Source organism: Corvus moneduloides, chromosome Z (genome assembly GCF_009650955.1).
Source record: "Corvus moneduloides isolate bCorMon1 chromosome Z, bCorMon1.pri, whole genome shotgun sequence".
In the NCBI taxonomy this organism is placed as follows: Eukaryota; Metazoa; Chordata; class Aves; order Passeriformes; family Corvidae; genus Corvus; species Corvus moneduloides.
Window position 1 is genome coordinate 68577285 of NC_045511.1, and position 15793 is coordinate 68593077.

At 41.8% G+C, this 15793-nt stretch overlaps 2 protein-coding genes across 2 annotated transcripts in view; one reads left to right on the top strand and one right to left on the bottom strand.

Annotated features, from left to right (window-relative positions):
• LOC116437867 (T-cell activation Rho GTPase-activating protein-like) overlaps positions 1-15793 on the top strand; it is a 633784-nt gene that overhangs the window by 403921 nt on the left and 214070 nt on the right. The gene's annotated exons all lie outside the window — the stretch shown is intronic.
• On the bottom strand, positions 4403-9082 carry SRP19 (signal recognition particle 19). The gene is made up of 5 exons (XM_032096193.1): positions 8980-9082; positions 7815-7890; positions 6769-6840; positions 5654-5765; positions 4403-4729 (listed from the first exon to the last, which is right to left on the bottom strand). The coding sequence occupies exons 1-5, from the start codon at positions 9021-9023 to the stop codon at positions 4596-4598; spliced, it is 438 nt and encodes a 145-aa protein (XP_031952084.1). The 5' UTR covers positions 9024-9082; the 3' UTR covers positions 4403-4595.

Sequence of the window (15793 nt, forward strand, 5' to 3'; positions counted from 1 at the left end):
CAATTAGACATGTCTGAGTTCTGATACTTGAAAAGCAAGCAGACAAAACCCAAAAAACTACGCCCCAAAAACCCCCCAAAGCCTGACAGATGAAAAGAGGCACACATGCTGTTTCAGAGGAAATAGCACTACTATTAGCACTACTCAGTTCCTACCTGGAGTATCCCCTGCTCTTTCCCAGGTCCCAAACTACCAAAGACTTGTCGTCTGTTTCTTCCCATCTCCCTTACACAGCCACTATGGCAAGGGGTACTTAATTATTCATTATTATTAATTATTCTATAATAACATCTAATTATTTAATAATTATAATTAATTATATTTTTATTTAGGGGAAAAGAACCCATTTGAAAAGGGTATCCCTTATCCTAAGGGAGAAAATAACCCCACAAAGGCCAGTCTGTAACAGGAAGAAGTTAAATAACTGGTGTCCAGTGACAGAACCTGTGGGCATTATTCGAAGCTGTGTCAGGGGAAGTTCAGATTTGACATTGGGAAGCATTTCTTTACCAGGAGGGTGGTCAGATTCTGGAACAGGCTTCCCAGAGAGAGTGGTCGATGCCCCAAGCCTGTCAGTGTTAAGAGGCATTGGGACAATACCCTTAATAGTGTGCTTTAACTGTTGGTAAGCCTTGAAGTGGTCAGGCAGTTGGATTGGATGATCATTTTTGGTCTCTTCCAACTGAAATAGTACATTCTATTCCATTCTATTCCATTCCATTCCATTCCATTCCATTCCATTCCATTCCATTCCATTCCACTGCATGTGTAGCTCCAGGTACATCTGCAGCTCCAGAGAAGGAATCAAGGGAGCTGTATCCTCTCTCATGCTCCCAAGTAGAGGACATACAAATATCCCACAGGTGTATGTGCCCCAAAAGGAAGTTCTGGCAAAAAGGCTCTCTCAAACACACACAAGGAACAGGATGTATACACAGGCAAGTTTTTTAAGACCAGCTGTTTTTTGCAGAGCTGGTCTTTGATTTACTTCATGGCTGAAGGCTGACAACTGCATATGGTCACTTCCCAAGTTAAAACACATTTCAAAATAACCTTTTAAAACTCCCACTGTTTACATTAAGAATTGAGTAATTATGGTTGTTCTTCTGCTATAGTAGCTACATGCTATAATCTGGATGAATAAACCACCTATCTCAGTAGTGCTGATTTCTCATTTTCAGTCATTCTGTTACTGATTGCCTGCATCATCACACCTCTCTGATGCTCAGCATCAATGTTACCATCCATTCCTGACACAGAAATTGTTACAAGATTGTTATAAGGATTTTGAGCTCATATGTCCATTTCAAATGTTTAATCTTTGTTTAGGTACCCAGAAAACTGTATAGGGAAATAACAGGCATGTACTTCTAAAGAGCTAGACCGGGACACTAGTTCAATACCCATACTCCTTCTGTCCTGGATGCTGCGTAAATTCCCACTCATGGATGCATGCCTTCCTTTGTTACTGTTGCCACCTACAGGAAACCACGGACCACAGTGCCTTTTTAGCAATGATGCTGCATAAGTAAATTTTCACAGAAAACTGTAAAAGCAAGGCAGGTGGAATAGAAGGACATTCATTGTCACCCAATTCCCCCTTAAAAAAAAAAAAAATTAATATCTTTGAGACTAAAAATTGCAGTATTACTGTATTTTTGTGGAAGCTTTGTCTCCACTCCCAGTCCCACAATGGTCTGTAAGCATCTCCCTGTTCCCAGAAATGAGGCATGATCAGTTGACTGAGGAAGAACCGAGCTGGTCCTGACCTGCTTGTTTTCAATCCTCTAAGGAGCCCAGTTTATTAAAATGAGGCAATACAGAAATGAAAGTCTGGTTTAACTCTGTCAGGAAAAGGGGAGGTGTGTTTAACTTTGTGCTGCCTCATTTAGAACAAATATTGCTCACATGTACTAAGTGTAAAGCCAGAAATAATAAAAAGCAAACCAGTCCCATTAAAAGATGGGAGAATAAGTAGGCAGGAGTTAGGAAACTCAGTCTTCAACTTCCTCTTGGTAGTGGTCGTCTGATTTCCTAGTAGGGCTTTGAAAAAATAAAGTCAGCTTTACCCAAAATACCCACAAAGCTTTCTTTGTTAGTTTGACTAATTTACAGTTTTATATATTTGAACTCAATATTACCCTTTTCAGAAATATTTCCTAGTCTTTGTTTATAAGACCCCTAGACTTACAAAAGTTAAACATAACATGATCAAACTTGGCTGGAGTCATCCTCCTTCAGTTTACATCATGAAGATGAGTTACCTTGTACCAGTCAATTTTCACAGAGCTCTCACTTTATTTAAAGTTTCAGAAAAATTACTCAGCACTCAGCAAAATGCAGGAGTAATTTGAACCGAACAATCTGTGCACAATGGATGTGAAACATGCAGTGTGATTAAGCCATGCAGACAAAGCCCCTCTGGTATGGAGGATGATGGCTGAAATGTCAATATAGCCAGGCAGCTTGAGTGTATCAGTCTCCCAAATACACCAAGGCAAGTGCCCTGTGCTCACAGTGGGGGGATCAACCACCAGATGGCTGGAAACTCCCTTTGTGCCACACTACTTCCTGAAACACTCTCCTGGGCCTTGAAAAGCAGGTCTTATGGGGACACAATACACCAGAAATAATAGAGTCAGACCACGGGGTTCATTTCCAAAGCAACCTCATACACACTTGGGCCAAAGAACATGGCACTGAGTGGGACTATCACATTCCCTCTCATGCATCAGCCTCTGGAAAGATCAAATGATGCAATGGATGGTAAAAGACCACAATGAGAGCAGTAGGTGGTGGGACCATCAAACCCTGAGGTGCACGTTTAGCGAAGGCCACCTGGTCAGTTAACACCCAGGGATTGCCCACTGGCCTGGTGCAGCCCCATCTAAACTTTTGCTTATTGAAGAAGGGGATGAAGTTCCTGCACTGAACATTAAAAACATGCTGGGGAAAAGTCTGGGTTATCCCTACCTCAGGCAAAGGTAAACCCATCCCTGGGATTGCTTTTGCTCAAGGACCTGGATGCACTTCGCATGTGCTGCAAGAAGATGGAGAAGTCCAGTGTGCGTCTCAGATTTGATTGGGGGTAAGAACAGACAATGAATTAAATTAATTACTGTGTAACACTGTGAATTATCACTTCTGTGATGGTTCTATGCCCATCACCACATTGGGCACCCCATGGTGCCTGTCTGTGCCACACTGGATTTGGGGTTCTGACCCCGACTTCCTTTTGATCCCACATTAATGAAGAATGAACTTTGATGGAACCATGAACACAGAGGTGATGGATTCAGAACTGGTTTCCACATGCAACAGCCTAACAGCACACACCTTCTTTCCTGCCTGAAAAACAGTTCTGACAGATGGAGCCCAAGGTCATGCACTCAGTGATCTCAATGGGCTTTTGTAGGTCCATAATTTAAGGGAGTATTAACTGTGTGTGTATCTGTACCAAAAGAGAGGAAAGTGATGGGGTTTTGGGAAGTGGGACCTGGCATTATAGAAATTATATGGAATAAGGGGTGTCTGCTGTCCTGATTTCAACTGCAATCCAGTGAATTTTCTTCCCAGCAGCTGTTAGTGCTGTATTTTGGATTCAGTGTGAGAATGATGCTGATAACACAGTAGTGTTCTGCTTGTTCATGAGCAGTGCTTATATTAAATCCAAGACTTTTCTGTGCCTCACGCTCTACCAGTGAGGAGGTGTAGCAAGAAGCCAGGACAGGTGACCCAACCTGGCCAAAGGGATATACCATATCATAGATTAGCATGTCCAGTATATAAACAGGGGGGAATTGGCCAGGAGGTGCTGACCACTGCTGGGGGTGGGCTGGGCATCAGTCAGCAGGTGGTGTGTAATTGTATTGTGCATCACTTGTTTTGATTTCCCCCCCGCCTTAAATAAAACCCCTGTAATGATAATTATATTTTATTATAATCACTGTCACTTGCATTACTGAATTTATTTAGTTTAAATTATTAAACTCTTCTTACCTACACCCACAATCTTTTTCTTTCCTGATTATCCTTCCCTGCATCCCATCTGGGGAGTAAGGGCGAGGTTGGATGGCACATAGCTGCCAGCTGGCAACTGAAGACACAATAACCAGCTTGCTCGAAGTCCCATCCAGCCTGGGCTTGAACACTTCCAGGCATGGGGCATCCACAAATTGTCTGCACAACCTGTGCCTCACTACCCTCACAGAGAAGAATTTCATCCTGATACAGAATAGCATAGAATTATGACAATTGCTTCACTATCACAAATAAATGGTTTACTAAGGCAACCAGATTTCAGAAGGTGCATATTTCTTTTGGAAAAAAATAATTCTCCCAACCATCCCATTTGCTTATGTTCTTCTGCTTTTAACGTGGGTGCTAACATCAGACTTGCAGGTTATGTGTGAAAAGAGATTTATTGTTACACAGATGCAAGGCAGTTACATGCATTCCAGTTCCGGGAAAAGCAGGCAGTTCTACTCAGCTTCACCTCTTCTTTTCTTGCTCCTATCTTCACTTCAAAGTTGCCGAAAGGTGTCCATTTGCACTTGTTGTAACGTTGCGATGTAATGACAATTCCAGATGTCAGCTTATTTCTTTTTCTTTCCTTTACCTTTCTTGCCTCCCTCTCCCTGCTGAAGGCTTTGATCACTACTTCCCATCTTTTGAGTTCTTGTTTTCAGTTTTGGAATGGTTTCTGCAGCATACAGCATCACTGATTTACCTAAAATACAAGGAGAGATCAATGCATGTCTACTAAGTTAAGAACAGATGTAAAGCCTAGGAGATCTGCTTCCTTCGCCTGTACAGCAAGCAGCTTGTGAATAATTCTTGGGGGAAAAAACCCAAAAGTGCAGAACTGATAAATGTCACAATAGACTGGAAAAGCCACGTAACCTGACAATCTCCAAAGTGTCTACATCTTTCCTGCTACTCTTTCCCTTCACCTCCTACTGGCCCTAAACACTTCGGACAGAACGATCAGGCAAAAGCTACATGCATTTTTAGAAAGGCACTGCTTCCATCCTGCAGGAATCTGGTTTTAAATCATCTCCCTCTGTCAGCACTCATGCTACTGTACACTCTTCTAGCTCTTCCCTTAAGATATATACTGTTTCCCTTTTACACAGGGATTCACCTTCAGAAAAAATGCAAAAGATGAAATTATTTGTCATTCAAGATGAGTAATTCCTATTAATCTTTAAAGGACAGCTGCTTCATTGTAATTTACATAAATGGCCAGCAGAAAACTCAGCTGAACTCAGTACTGTGTTTTATCCATTTGGCATCTACTCAGATGATGTATGTATCCTAAGAAAATGTTGGAATTTAGTCATTTAAGCACTAAACATTCTATTTTAAATGTCAACAAAGCAGTAACCCAAAACTGAATAGATGCTTTGTTCAATACAGCAACCACGCAATGTAGCCATTGCAGAAGCAGCAGAATCAAAGGCAACAGCATTTTACAAACTTTACTCAATGCTCACAACTTGATTTTGTTGACTTATACAGGCAACAAGATTTAATGTAAAACTATAGGATTTATAATAGTTAAAACTAATTAAACAGGCTGATAACATAAAATAAACGAAGTCTTTCTGGTTTATTAACAGGTGAAGTGCCTAAACCCAGGCACTCTACTCACGTGTTGGAAACTGAGGTAAACACGGGTTGCCATCATCTTGCTTGAGCTGGATTCGTACCCTACCTCTGTACTGCACGTCTCTGTTCCACTCTCTGGGATACATCTTGTTTTTCTGTCATACAAAAGGAGAAATGTATTATAATATGCATTGGAAGACACAACTGTTTCAGAGGCACTGCTGAAAACAATTCCTGGTACTTGAGCAATTTTGTGAGTAAACTGCAAGAGGGACCATTTTACATGCCCAGCGGTCTGGACTACAGGGGCACGGGTTTTTGTTTTATCTCCACTGCTACAAACCCTTCTAGACACCTAGGGACAGCAAGTGATAGGTCACAGTCACTGCTTTTGGCTAATTACAGCCTTCGTTCTTGATGAAACATCACAGGTTTCTCAGTGCAGCTGGTGTGCACTGTCCAACTACTTCTGAAAAGCAGAGTGATTTTGTACCAGGCTTTGGGTACCAGTCACACTTCTAGATGAGAACCTATATTCTTCTTAGAAAAATCAACACTGCTCTAAATTAATAACTAATTATAAGTTAATAATTACTTCAGGAAATGACCTCTGGTGAAGTTACCTCTCTAGAAATCCAGACTCAATCCCTAAGAAAAAAGTAACCAACAAACTATTTAAAGAGTAAGGATGTACTGCAATAAAAAGCTAACATTCTTTGGCTGAAACATGACTCCAAAGGACTATGAATATTCCAACTATCAGAATCCTATTCCTATAAAACTCATTGCAAAGGTCATCATTTTTCATTAAAAACATTCCTTTCCAAAAGCTTAATTTGCAGAGTTGCAGCTTGCAAAAGTAGCTTTTATTCTGACACACTTTTAAGCATCCAGGACAGTCTTCTAAGAAGGATGGTAAAACAGAAGTAATCTTTTTATAAGATTAAAAGTGACATTGTCTGAGAGATCTGAGGTATTCCTGACTTACATCAGTTTTCCAACATTTACTTCATGACTATGGTCAGTTATCACTCAAAGCAAGCACAGCTAATAACAAAACTTCTCAACTGCAAGTTATAAAAAAAGACATAATGAAAGAACAGAGACGCATAACTAATTTGGGGGTTTTTTGTATGTGGGGACTTTTTTTTTAATTACCTCTAATAACACATTGAATCCTACTGCTGCACACACATCTTGGATTTCTGTAGATGTGGGGTTTTCAACAGCCTGTTGAAACAATGCGTTAAAATTAATTAGTTTTCAACCATGACCTGTCTATACAAAAATAGTTACCAGTTTCCCACACTATACTCTGTAACGAGGAAAAGCTGATGGGGAAAGTGAAGGTAGTGACAAATCTAGTGTAGAAGTCATCTGTCAGTGCTGCTGTGGTCTACAGAACATTTAAAAAGAAAAAAAAGAAGAGCTGAAACATCAGGAAAAAGATGAGACCAAATTCATTAGGACACGAGAGCAAGGTAAAGAATTGCTTAGGAAAAGTAATTGAAATTAATTAACAGTTATCGTATATACAGAGATATCAAAAGCTGTGTATCAGGAACAGCAAACATACAGCAAAGGCTGACGGAGGAAAAAACCAGAAAATTTCTAGCCACAGAGCAGCAGATTTCTCCCATACGTAGACCTTTGATTGGCAACTTGCATCCTCAAGAAATATTTTATTTTTAACTGTTATCAAGAAAAAACCAAACCCTAACCAGTGAGGAAAGCCCTTTATACTCCCAGAACTGCTTGCTAAAATTATTACAAGTGAGTGAGATGATGAAGAACTATTTCTGGACAGATTTGAAGTAACAATAATTACCGTATCTGTGAGTCACATGCACAGGACACAGAATATATGCTCATATAGTCAGTCACCAGAACCCAGTAAGTAGCTAGCTACTCTTTCCTGCACTGCTTTCAGATTCTGCAAACTTGTGTAGGCAGTGGAGTGCATGAAGTTCCTCATTACTTTACCTGCTTGTCCAAGGTGCTGCTCAGACAAAAGCAAACACTTCAGCCCAGGGCTCTTCTACTAAATTCACATGCTGGCACTAGGTTACCTCCAAATACACTGTAATTTCCAGTTACTGAGCGAATTGCCATGGGGGAATGGAAAGGTCAGAGAGATGTATTTTCCAGCTCTTTATACACTGCTACCTAGCAAAAAACCCCATCCCTCCCACCCATAAAATCACCTTATCTATAGGTATCCTTCTTCCTTCTGCTATTGTCTTCTTGTTATTCAAATAAGCTGGATAAATGCAGATGAATCTAAGAAGAGAAAACAGTGAGTTTAAGCAAGCTGTATCAACTCCTTAATGCTTATGCAGTATTTTCCTAGTAAAACAAAAAACAAGCGTCATGGCTACAAACACAGAAGTTCCCACAGCAGTTTAGAACAACCATTTATTTTCCCTAGACTGCTTAGTAAAATGCTGCAAAATCCCACTTTGAGTTATCATGGACACTACATGACACCACTTTTTGCGGCACTATTTGTACAAGGGATGGCACTACCCATTCTGAAAAAAAAAAAAGGAGGCTGAAATAGAACTTTCTGACCTATTTTTTTGGACCTATTTCTTGCATGCTTGCAACCTCGAAGGGAACACACATATTTCCCTGAAAAGAATTAAAGAACGTTTCCTGAAAAGGTTTTATTACACTAATAGCTAACTAAGTCCTGTGTTTGTTTTGTTTATTTTAATTCACACACAAATCAACCCAGATTTGGATACATTTATAAAAGCCACTGAAAAACTGTGCTTCGAAACTTGCTTAAGACTTTTCAGTAGATTTACACCCATCAAGCACAAGGGGATCAGCGCGACAGAACCTCAATTATACTTCTTAATTATAAAAAATAACTAGCTGCGACCAAGGAGAGGGGGAAGAAGGCCTGCATTGATTTGAATGAGGACCTATGAGAGCATAAGAAAATAAGGAAAATGAGTAAAACATATGGTGCAGACAGATTGCAATTAGCTGAATGACAAGAGTGACAAGGATCACGTTCCTTGCCGCTTCTAAAACCAGCCGAAATCACCTCAACTCCTACTACTTTCTCCTCCCTTCCAGAGGTTTTCTCCACTCTTTGCTACTGCCGTCTTTACGAGCCGACTAGGTCTGGGTTCAGCACGGGAATTCCAGTCTCCTTACTGACTTCCCAACCAGGCAAGTGTCACCACCACCCTTTGTTCCACAGGGATTTAATTTCAGACACCACCACCCTTTTCTCCACACGCATTTAAACGACCAGTCCTTGCTCCGCTCGCGTTTTCTTCTCCGCCAGCCCTCAATGACACATAAACAAACGAACCCACGGAAGACCCGACCCCAAACAAGCCGTGCCCACGGTACCTCTCCTTGTCTGCCGGGGACGCGGCGCCGGCGGCGGCGGCCATGACAGCAGCGCCTCCCCCGCCCCGCCCCGCGCCACGGCGGGGGAGGGCCCGCCCCCAACGGACCGATGCGCGATTCCATTGGTCAGCGGGACTGTCTGTCAAGTACCTCAGCCTGTGAGGAGGCGCAACGTCGCCGGGGCCGCGCGCGCGGCGTCTGCCAGGCTGAGTGAGCGGGGGGCCGGCAATGGCGGCGGGAAGGGCCGGGCAGGTTCGGGGATGTGCGGAAACGCCGTGACACACAGCCTTTAACATTGGGCTGCAGGCGCCGATGAAACGCGATCCCAGAGGGTGGCGGTGGGCGACGCAAAATGTGTTTCGGAGGCCGCCAAGCCGCCGCGTGGTGCCCTTCACTCACAGAGCTCTAGCGGTTGTTTGAATCATGGAACAGTCCGTCTAAGAAGTGCCAGGAAATGGTTATTTGGTATTACCACAGCTCCATGTACAACTACATGAAAAAAAAATAAGCTAAAGTTTAAGGAAAAATTATGGGGTCGGTACTGAGTCCAATCCTGTGTCACATCATCATCATTAATGCTCCGGATCATGGGGCAGCTGCGCTCCCAGCGAGGTTGCTGGTGACACTGAGCTGTGAGGAGGGGCTGATACACCAGAGGGTCGTGGTGCCGTCCAGAGGGACCCCGACAGGCTGGAGAAAGGGACTGACAGGAACCTCAAGCAGTTCAGCATGGGAAGAGCCAAGTCCTGCAGCCAGGGAGGAACAACCCCAGACACCAGCACGGGCTGGGAATGCACAGCTGGGAAGCAGTTTGTCAGGAGAGGCATCGGGGTCCTGCTGGACACCGATCTGAACATGAGCCAGCGATGTGTCCCAGTGACAAGGCCAGTGGTGTCTGGGCCGCACCACGAGAAGTGCTGTCAACGGGGCAGGGCAGGTGATCCTGCCCCTCAGTATTGGGGAGGCCACACCAGGAGTGCCAGCTCCAGCCCCAGGACAAGATGGACACGGGCACACTGGAGAGAGCCCAGTGAGTGGTCACTAAGGCCGTAGAGGGACTGGAGCAGCTCATCCTGGAGAAGAGAAGGCTCAGGGGATCTCACCAAGGTACATAAACACCTGCAGGGAGGGTGCAAGGAGGATGGATCCAGGCTCTTTCCAGTGGTGCCCAGTGACAGCACAGAGGCGATGGGCACACACTGAAACACAGGAGGTTCCCGCTGAACATCAGGAAACTCCTTTTCCCTGTGAGGGTGACCGAGCACTGGCACAGGTTGCCCAGAGAGGTAGTGGCGTCTCCATCCTTCGAGATACTGAAAAGCTGTATGGGAATGACAGCTCTTGGTGGCCCTGCTGGAGCAGTGGTTGGACCAGATGACACCCAGAGGTCCCTGACAGTCTCAACCATTCAGTCACCCTGTCAATTTGACAGGTCATATTTTGTGCACCGTTACCATCTTCATACAGCAGTTATGTACCACGACAAAGAACTGAAGGTATCTATTCAGTATTTATCTGTGGTGGTGTCTTTTTTTATTTTCTGCTCCACCAACACATGCAGCTGGCAGTGAAATATTGAAGAGGGGGGTGCTAAGAGCCAGTGCAACACAGTGGTATCCCCAGGGGAGAACTGCAAGTACCATTCATGAAAACTTACAAGAGTTAACAGTTACGGAGAAGCTTCAGAAAGAATCAGGGTGGCACAGATGAAAAAGTTATTGTCTATTCACCCTGTTGAATGATGAGGAGTTTTGTTGTCTTCTGTCTTTGCTCTCATTCTGTCAGAAGTGAGCGCACTGCACAAAGTACTGCAGAAAACACGAACAGCACAACTGTGTGGCATCAGCAGGAGCAAGCAGCTTTTGGAAATGCGACTGCAGCTGTCTGGGACCAACTCAGCGACTTGGCAGCTCGTCACAAACATGACTCAACAAGCTCCTCAGCTGACAAACAAGGTTATGTAAATGAGGTGTGCCAGTTATGAAGAAAGTTTTTGATGCAATAGTTGTCCAGTGCTAAAGACAGGTTTTTTGAGGGTTATCTTCAGATTACCATCAAACTGACTGATAGAGAGTCAAGTGTAGTTTTCTAAGAGGTAATCCATTACAAATAATTTCTTTGATATTTTGTTGCTTAGCAACAAAATGTTCTCATATTGTCAACAGTAGCTTGATAATGGATTTGCTGTGTTTTCCTTTCTTTGCACAGTGTTTTTATTTTAAATCTCCATTGCTTGCACACACTTGTCTTTCTATTAAATGACTTTTTATTGAGATCCCTACCACCTAAAAAGTGTCAAGAGCTGCCATTACCTTGGGAGTTGTCCTGTTGTCTGGGTTGTCACTGCTTAAATCTGTGCATCAGCCAACATGGACAGAAGCTTCTTCTGTCCACTGCTGTCACTTGCTTTTAGCAAGACAGATGTGGGCTGTCGGGGAGGAGAGGGGTCTTAGTGCACAGTGTGAATGGTGGACTGACCAGGGTGCAATACATTCATTGTCTCTGTGCAGGCATGAGATGTGCAGGGCGTGGTAATGGTCAGACCATTGCATGAAACATGGTCATCATAAACCTTGTTACAAACTATGCTTACTGCCATTTAGGTTTGAACAATACACATTGCCCTTTGCTTCTGGGACACACAGGTCTGAACCCACCAAAAGGGTATAAACATAAATCTCCCTCTGCAGGACAATGCTCTAGCAGTGTTGGAATCAAAGAACAATCTAATAAAATCTTTTAGGAAGTAATGCTAAGAAATATTTATTTGGCATCACCACAGCTTCATTTTTTAAAATTTAAAAACAGGCTAAAACTTAATGAAAATATATTAAAATTTACTTCGTACTGTTCCCTTAGATTTCTGTAGTGGTTTTAGTTTCTCAGTTTGTAAAGCAATTTCTGGTGCATTACCTTGAGAAACACTGCTCTGACAGTATGTTAAAGGCAGTGAACACAGCTGCAGTTTGTGAGTACCTTCATTGCATATTAAAATTGCTCTCAGTCAGTCCACCTAATTCAGGGCACTGAGAAAGGTTTTGTGTTGTTTAATGTTCTTTTATTTGACAGTTGCATGTTATTTTTTTCTCTTCCAATTCATGTAACTTTTTAATAGCAATGTATTAATGGCTTATCTTGTAAACCAATATTTAAATTTACTGTTACAAAAGATACATAGCCTGTATCAGTATTTGTGAAATACAAAGGGTACAAAGACAAAAATTATTTTCCACATCTATTTCAGATGGAAGAATAACTGAAAGATTGCCAGAAATGGAGTTTGTGGAATTACAGACTGGATCATGTGGCAAACATAACTGACCACACAGGGGAAACTTTTTTTTCCCCTCCAGATCTTCTTATTACTTACCAATCTCCTTTATAGGTGCTAGAATTTGCAATGTCTTAAAACCAGGATGCCTAAAATTAAGCAGTGAGTAGAGACATGTCAGTTTAATCCTCATCATCACTGTAGAATGACTTCATTGAGTATATGGTATCCAATCACTGCATTTGTTCTAGTGCCATAAGAAATAAATTTCAAAGTTGAATTCTGCATATTTCCAGCCTGAGGAATTCAGAGACAGAAGTAGGTCACAAAGCTCAGGCACGCTATAGCTGCATGCACTTCCCGAGTATCTGCTGGCCCTGGACTCAGAAACGGAATGAAGCACTCAACACCTGATAGCTTTTAAACAATTTAAAGCAGTATGAAGAGAAGGTACAATTGCTGGTGAGGATAGGACTTGTGCACGTCTGAGCAAAACATGAAGATTGCAAATAATGCCTTTGGATAGCAGAAGGGATACAGGTCTTGGAAAGCTGTGTATAACTTGGTGAGGTTATTCCATCTGCTGCCACTGCAGTGGAAGGGGAACAGGCAGGCAATGAGAATTATACTACAAGCCCCTAAAGCAGAGAATTCCCTCTCTGTATACACTTATCAGCAAGTCAGGTGTCCTTATTGAGACTCTATTTTCACTGTTAACGGTGTTTGGAGAAGAAAAATAACAAAAAAATCCCCAACAAAAAACCCCTCAAACCCCAAATAAAACACACCCCTGAACAAAACAACCCAGCAACAAGAGCCCTGTACAAATATGAAATACAAATTCAAAGTGGTTGTGATAGGTTGCTGCAATTCACCTGGGGTAAATGAAAATAACTGGAAGTGGGAGCCCAAGAAAATGGAGATGATTTGAGGTGACACAGTTTGTCTGTGACAGTGTTTTACTGAAGTGTCACATACTCTTTCTTATTCAGACCTTGCATCCATGTTTTCTTCTCACTTGAGGCTACATTCCATAGTCTAAACATGCTAAGAATACCTATATTATAATAGGACTAGTGAACTTGTTCAGGAGATGGTCGATTTTCAGTGGGATTTGTGGAACAGCTCTGTAGTGGACTGCAAATAAAATGCTGAATGGGGATGTAGAGGGAAATCTTGATTTGTTCAATGTTCACTGAAGGGAAGGGGGAAACATGAGAAGGATTTTCTTCACAATTTTTGTAAATGAGAATTCCAAAAAGATATTTTTAGGTAAAATATAAGGGCTGGGAAAAAAACGCAACTTTCATTGTGGAAAATGTTTCATTAAATATGACTCAAGTTGGAAAGTAACAGGCAGTATGAACTAGGTCTGTCCAACAGTGAATTTTCAACAGCATAGAGAGAAAATGATGCTCTTTCATTTAGTTTCATTTTACTGGTATTTACTTACCATGAAACTTGAACATGCAGAATTAATCACACTAATCTCAGTACGTGCCACTCTTAAAAGACTGTATGCGCCATTTTCCCAAAGCAAGAGGTGTCCCTACCCATGGCAGGGTTCCAGCCTGGAACTGGATGGTTTTTAAGGTCACTTTCCTGCTCAAACCATTCTGTGGTTCTGTGATTTTAAATCCAACAGACTACCTTTCAGTTTTAACAATCCAGAATCCTGTCTGCTACATAAGTGTTTTCAGAAGAGGCACTACCTCATGCCCATCCTACAGAGAACACCAACACAGCATTCTTTATGAATCAGCAGAAGTACCACTTCTGTTCATGGTAGAGGACTATAAACATCGTCAATAGCTTATTTAAGGAGCGTGGGATGTTCTAAAGCCACTTGAGGCTTAAACGTTTCAATCTGTGTAAGTGCTGCACTGCAAGAGCAGCTGACAAGTGGCCTTGAAACAGCCAGCCTGACTTGTATGGTGTTTGGAGCTAAAAGTCTTTTGGATTATGTCACCTAGACCCAAACCTTGACTTGCATGAATTTATGTATGAAGTACAGCAGACTATGTATACAGTGTTTCGCTGAGGTACAGGGGAAAATGCTGGGCACCACACTGCCAAGATTGTAGCCAAATCCCTATTAGCTGGCCACAAGGGGACTTGCAAAGTGGAAAAACATGGATTTCTACCCATCTCTCATTCCTTCTGATTGCAAAGATTGTATCTCTTAAGTACAGAGCTCAGTTTTACACCCATTCTTTGTCCTTCTGTTTTAGCCTTGTAAAGCAGCTGACAGCTGTGTAAATTCACAGCTGTGTACAGCCAGCTTCTAAGATCAGAAGAAACCATCAGTCATATATGTGTGACACAGTAATACAGTATTTACACTGAATTCATAGCTTTCATTTAAAGCTAGATTTTCACTTCTAAGAAGTCCAAATGATTTGTGTTCTGGTTTTGGTTGGGATAGTTAATTTTCCTTCTAGTAAACAGTATAGTACTGTGTTTAGAATTTAGTATGACAATGCTGAAAATGCACTGATGTTTTTGTTGCTAAAGTTTCTCATGTCCTTCCAGGAAGAGAGCTGAGGGGCACAAGAAGTTGAGGGGAGGACACATAAACTGGCCAAAGGGATATCCCAAACCTTATGGTATCATGCTGAGGATATACCTGTGGAGAAAGTGGGCTGGAGGCTCATGCTCAGGGATTGCCTAGGAATCAGTCAGCAAGTGGTGAGCAACTGTACTGTCCATCACTTGTTTTGTATATTCTCGATTGTTATAATTATCATGATCATCATCATAATCACAATTTTCTTCTGTTGTTCAAGTGTCTTTATCTGAATCTGTAAGTTTCCTCACTTCTTAGTCTTCTGATTGTCTCCCCCATGCCACTAGAGGGGAGTGAGTGGCTGGGTAGTGCTTGGTTGCCAGCTATGGTTAAACAATGACACTTAAAACACTTAGAAGTGTCAAATAATCCATCACCGTTGTTCAGCTGCTCAGTGTAGTAAGAAAAAAAGGATGCCAACTTCTTTTCATCACCCAATAGGATAACAAAATACTACTACAAAAAATAATAAAAATTGGGAGTTTTCTTGTAACTCATATTATGGCTTAATTTTTACACCTGTTTTTGTGTTCTTCCAGTTACTTCCAAAGTGAATGAGTGCCATCCCAGACCTTAGCAAGAGTCAGGTAAGGTGCACAACTAACAATGTGCTTTTTGTACAGAGCATTTTTAGGGAAAAAAGGGCAGAATTAGGCTTAGCCTACCTTCATTTTTATTTAATATAATGATGACTCTAAATCTCCTTGTTTTCATGATCCCTACTGACTTTAAATGGCAGGTGATAGTTTATAATGCTTTTAAAAATTATTATTCTTAATAAAACATTTAAATTTCTAGCAAGACAATTTCCTTTTCTGCATATAAAGCAAGACTTAAGTGCATTTTTTTTCTAGAACTTAAAAATAAGATACCAGCTAATCAATCCTCAAACTAGAACTCAATATGAAAGAGTGGTACAACTATTAGAAAACAAGGGATCTTAGTAATCAGCAATAATGCCCTTTTTTTAGTTTAAA

Excerpts from the sequence above, each read along its gene's own strand:
- SRP19 (XM_032096193.1), bottom strand. The coding sequence starts at position 9,023 with ATGGCCGCCGCCGCCGGCGCCGCGTCCCCGGCAGACAAGGAGAG. Across the intron at positions 7,891-8,979 it reads TCCCCGGCAGACAAGGAGAG|ATTCATCTGCATTTATCCAG; the intron begins GTACCGTGGGCA and ends TTCTCTTCTTAG. Across the intron at positions 5,766-6,768 it reads GATTCAATGTGTTATTAGAG|AAAAACAAGATGTATCCCAG; the intron begins GTAATTAAAAAA and ends TTTGTATGACAG.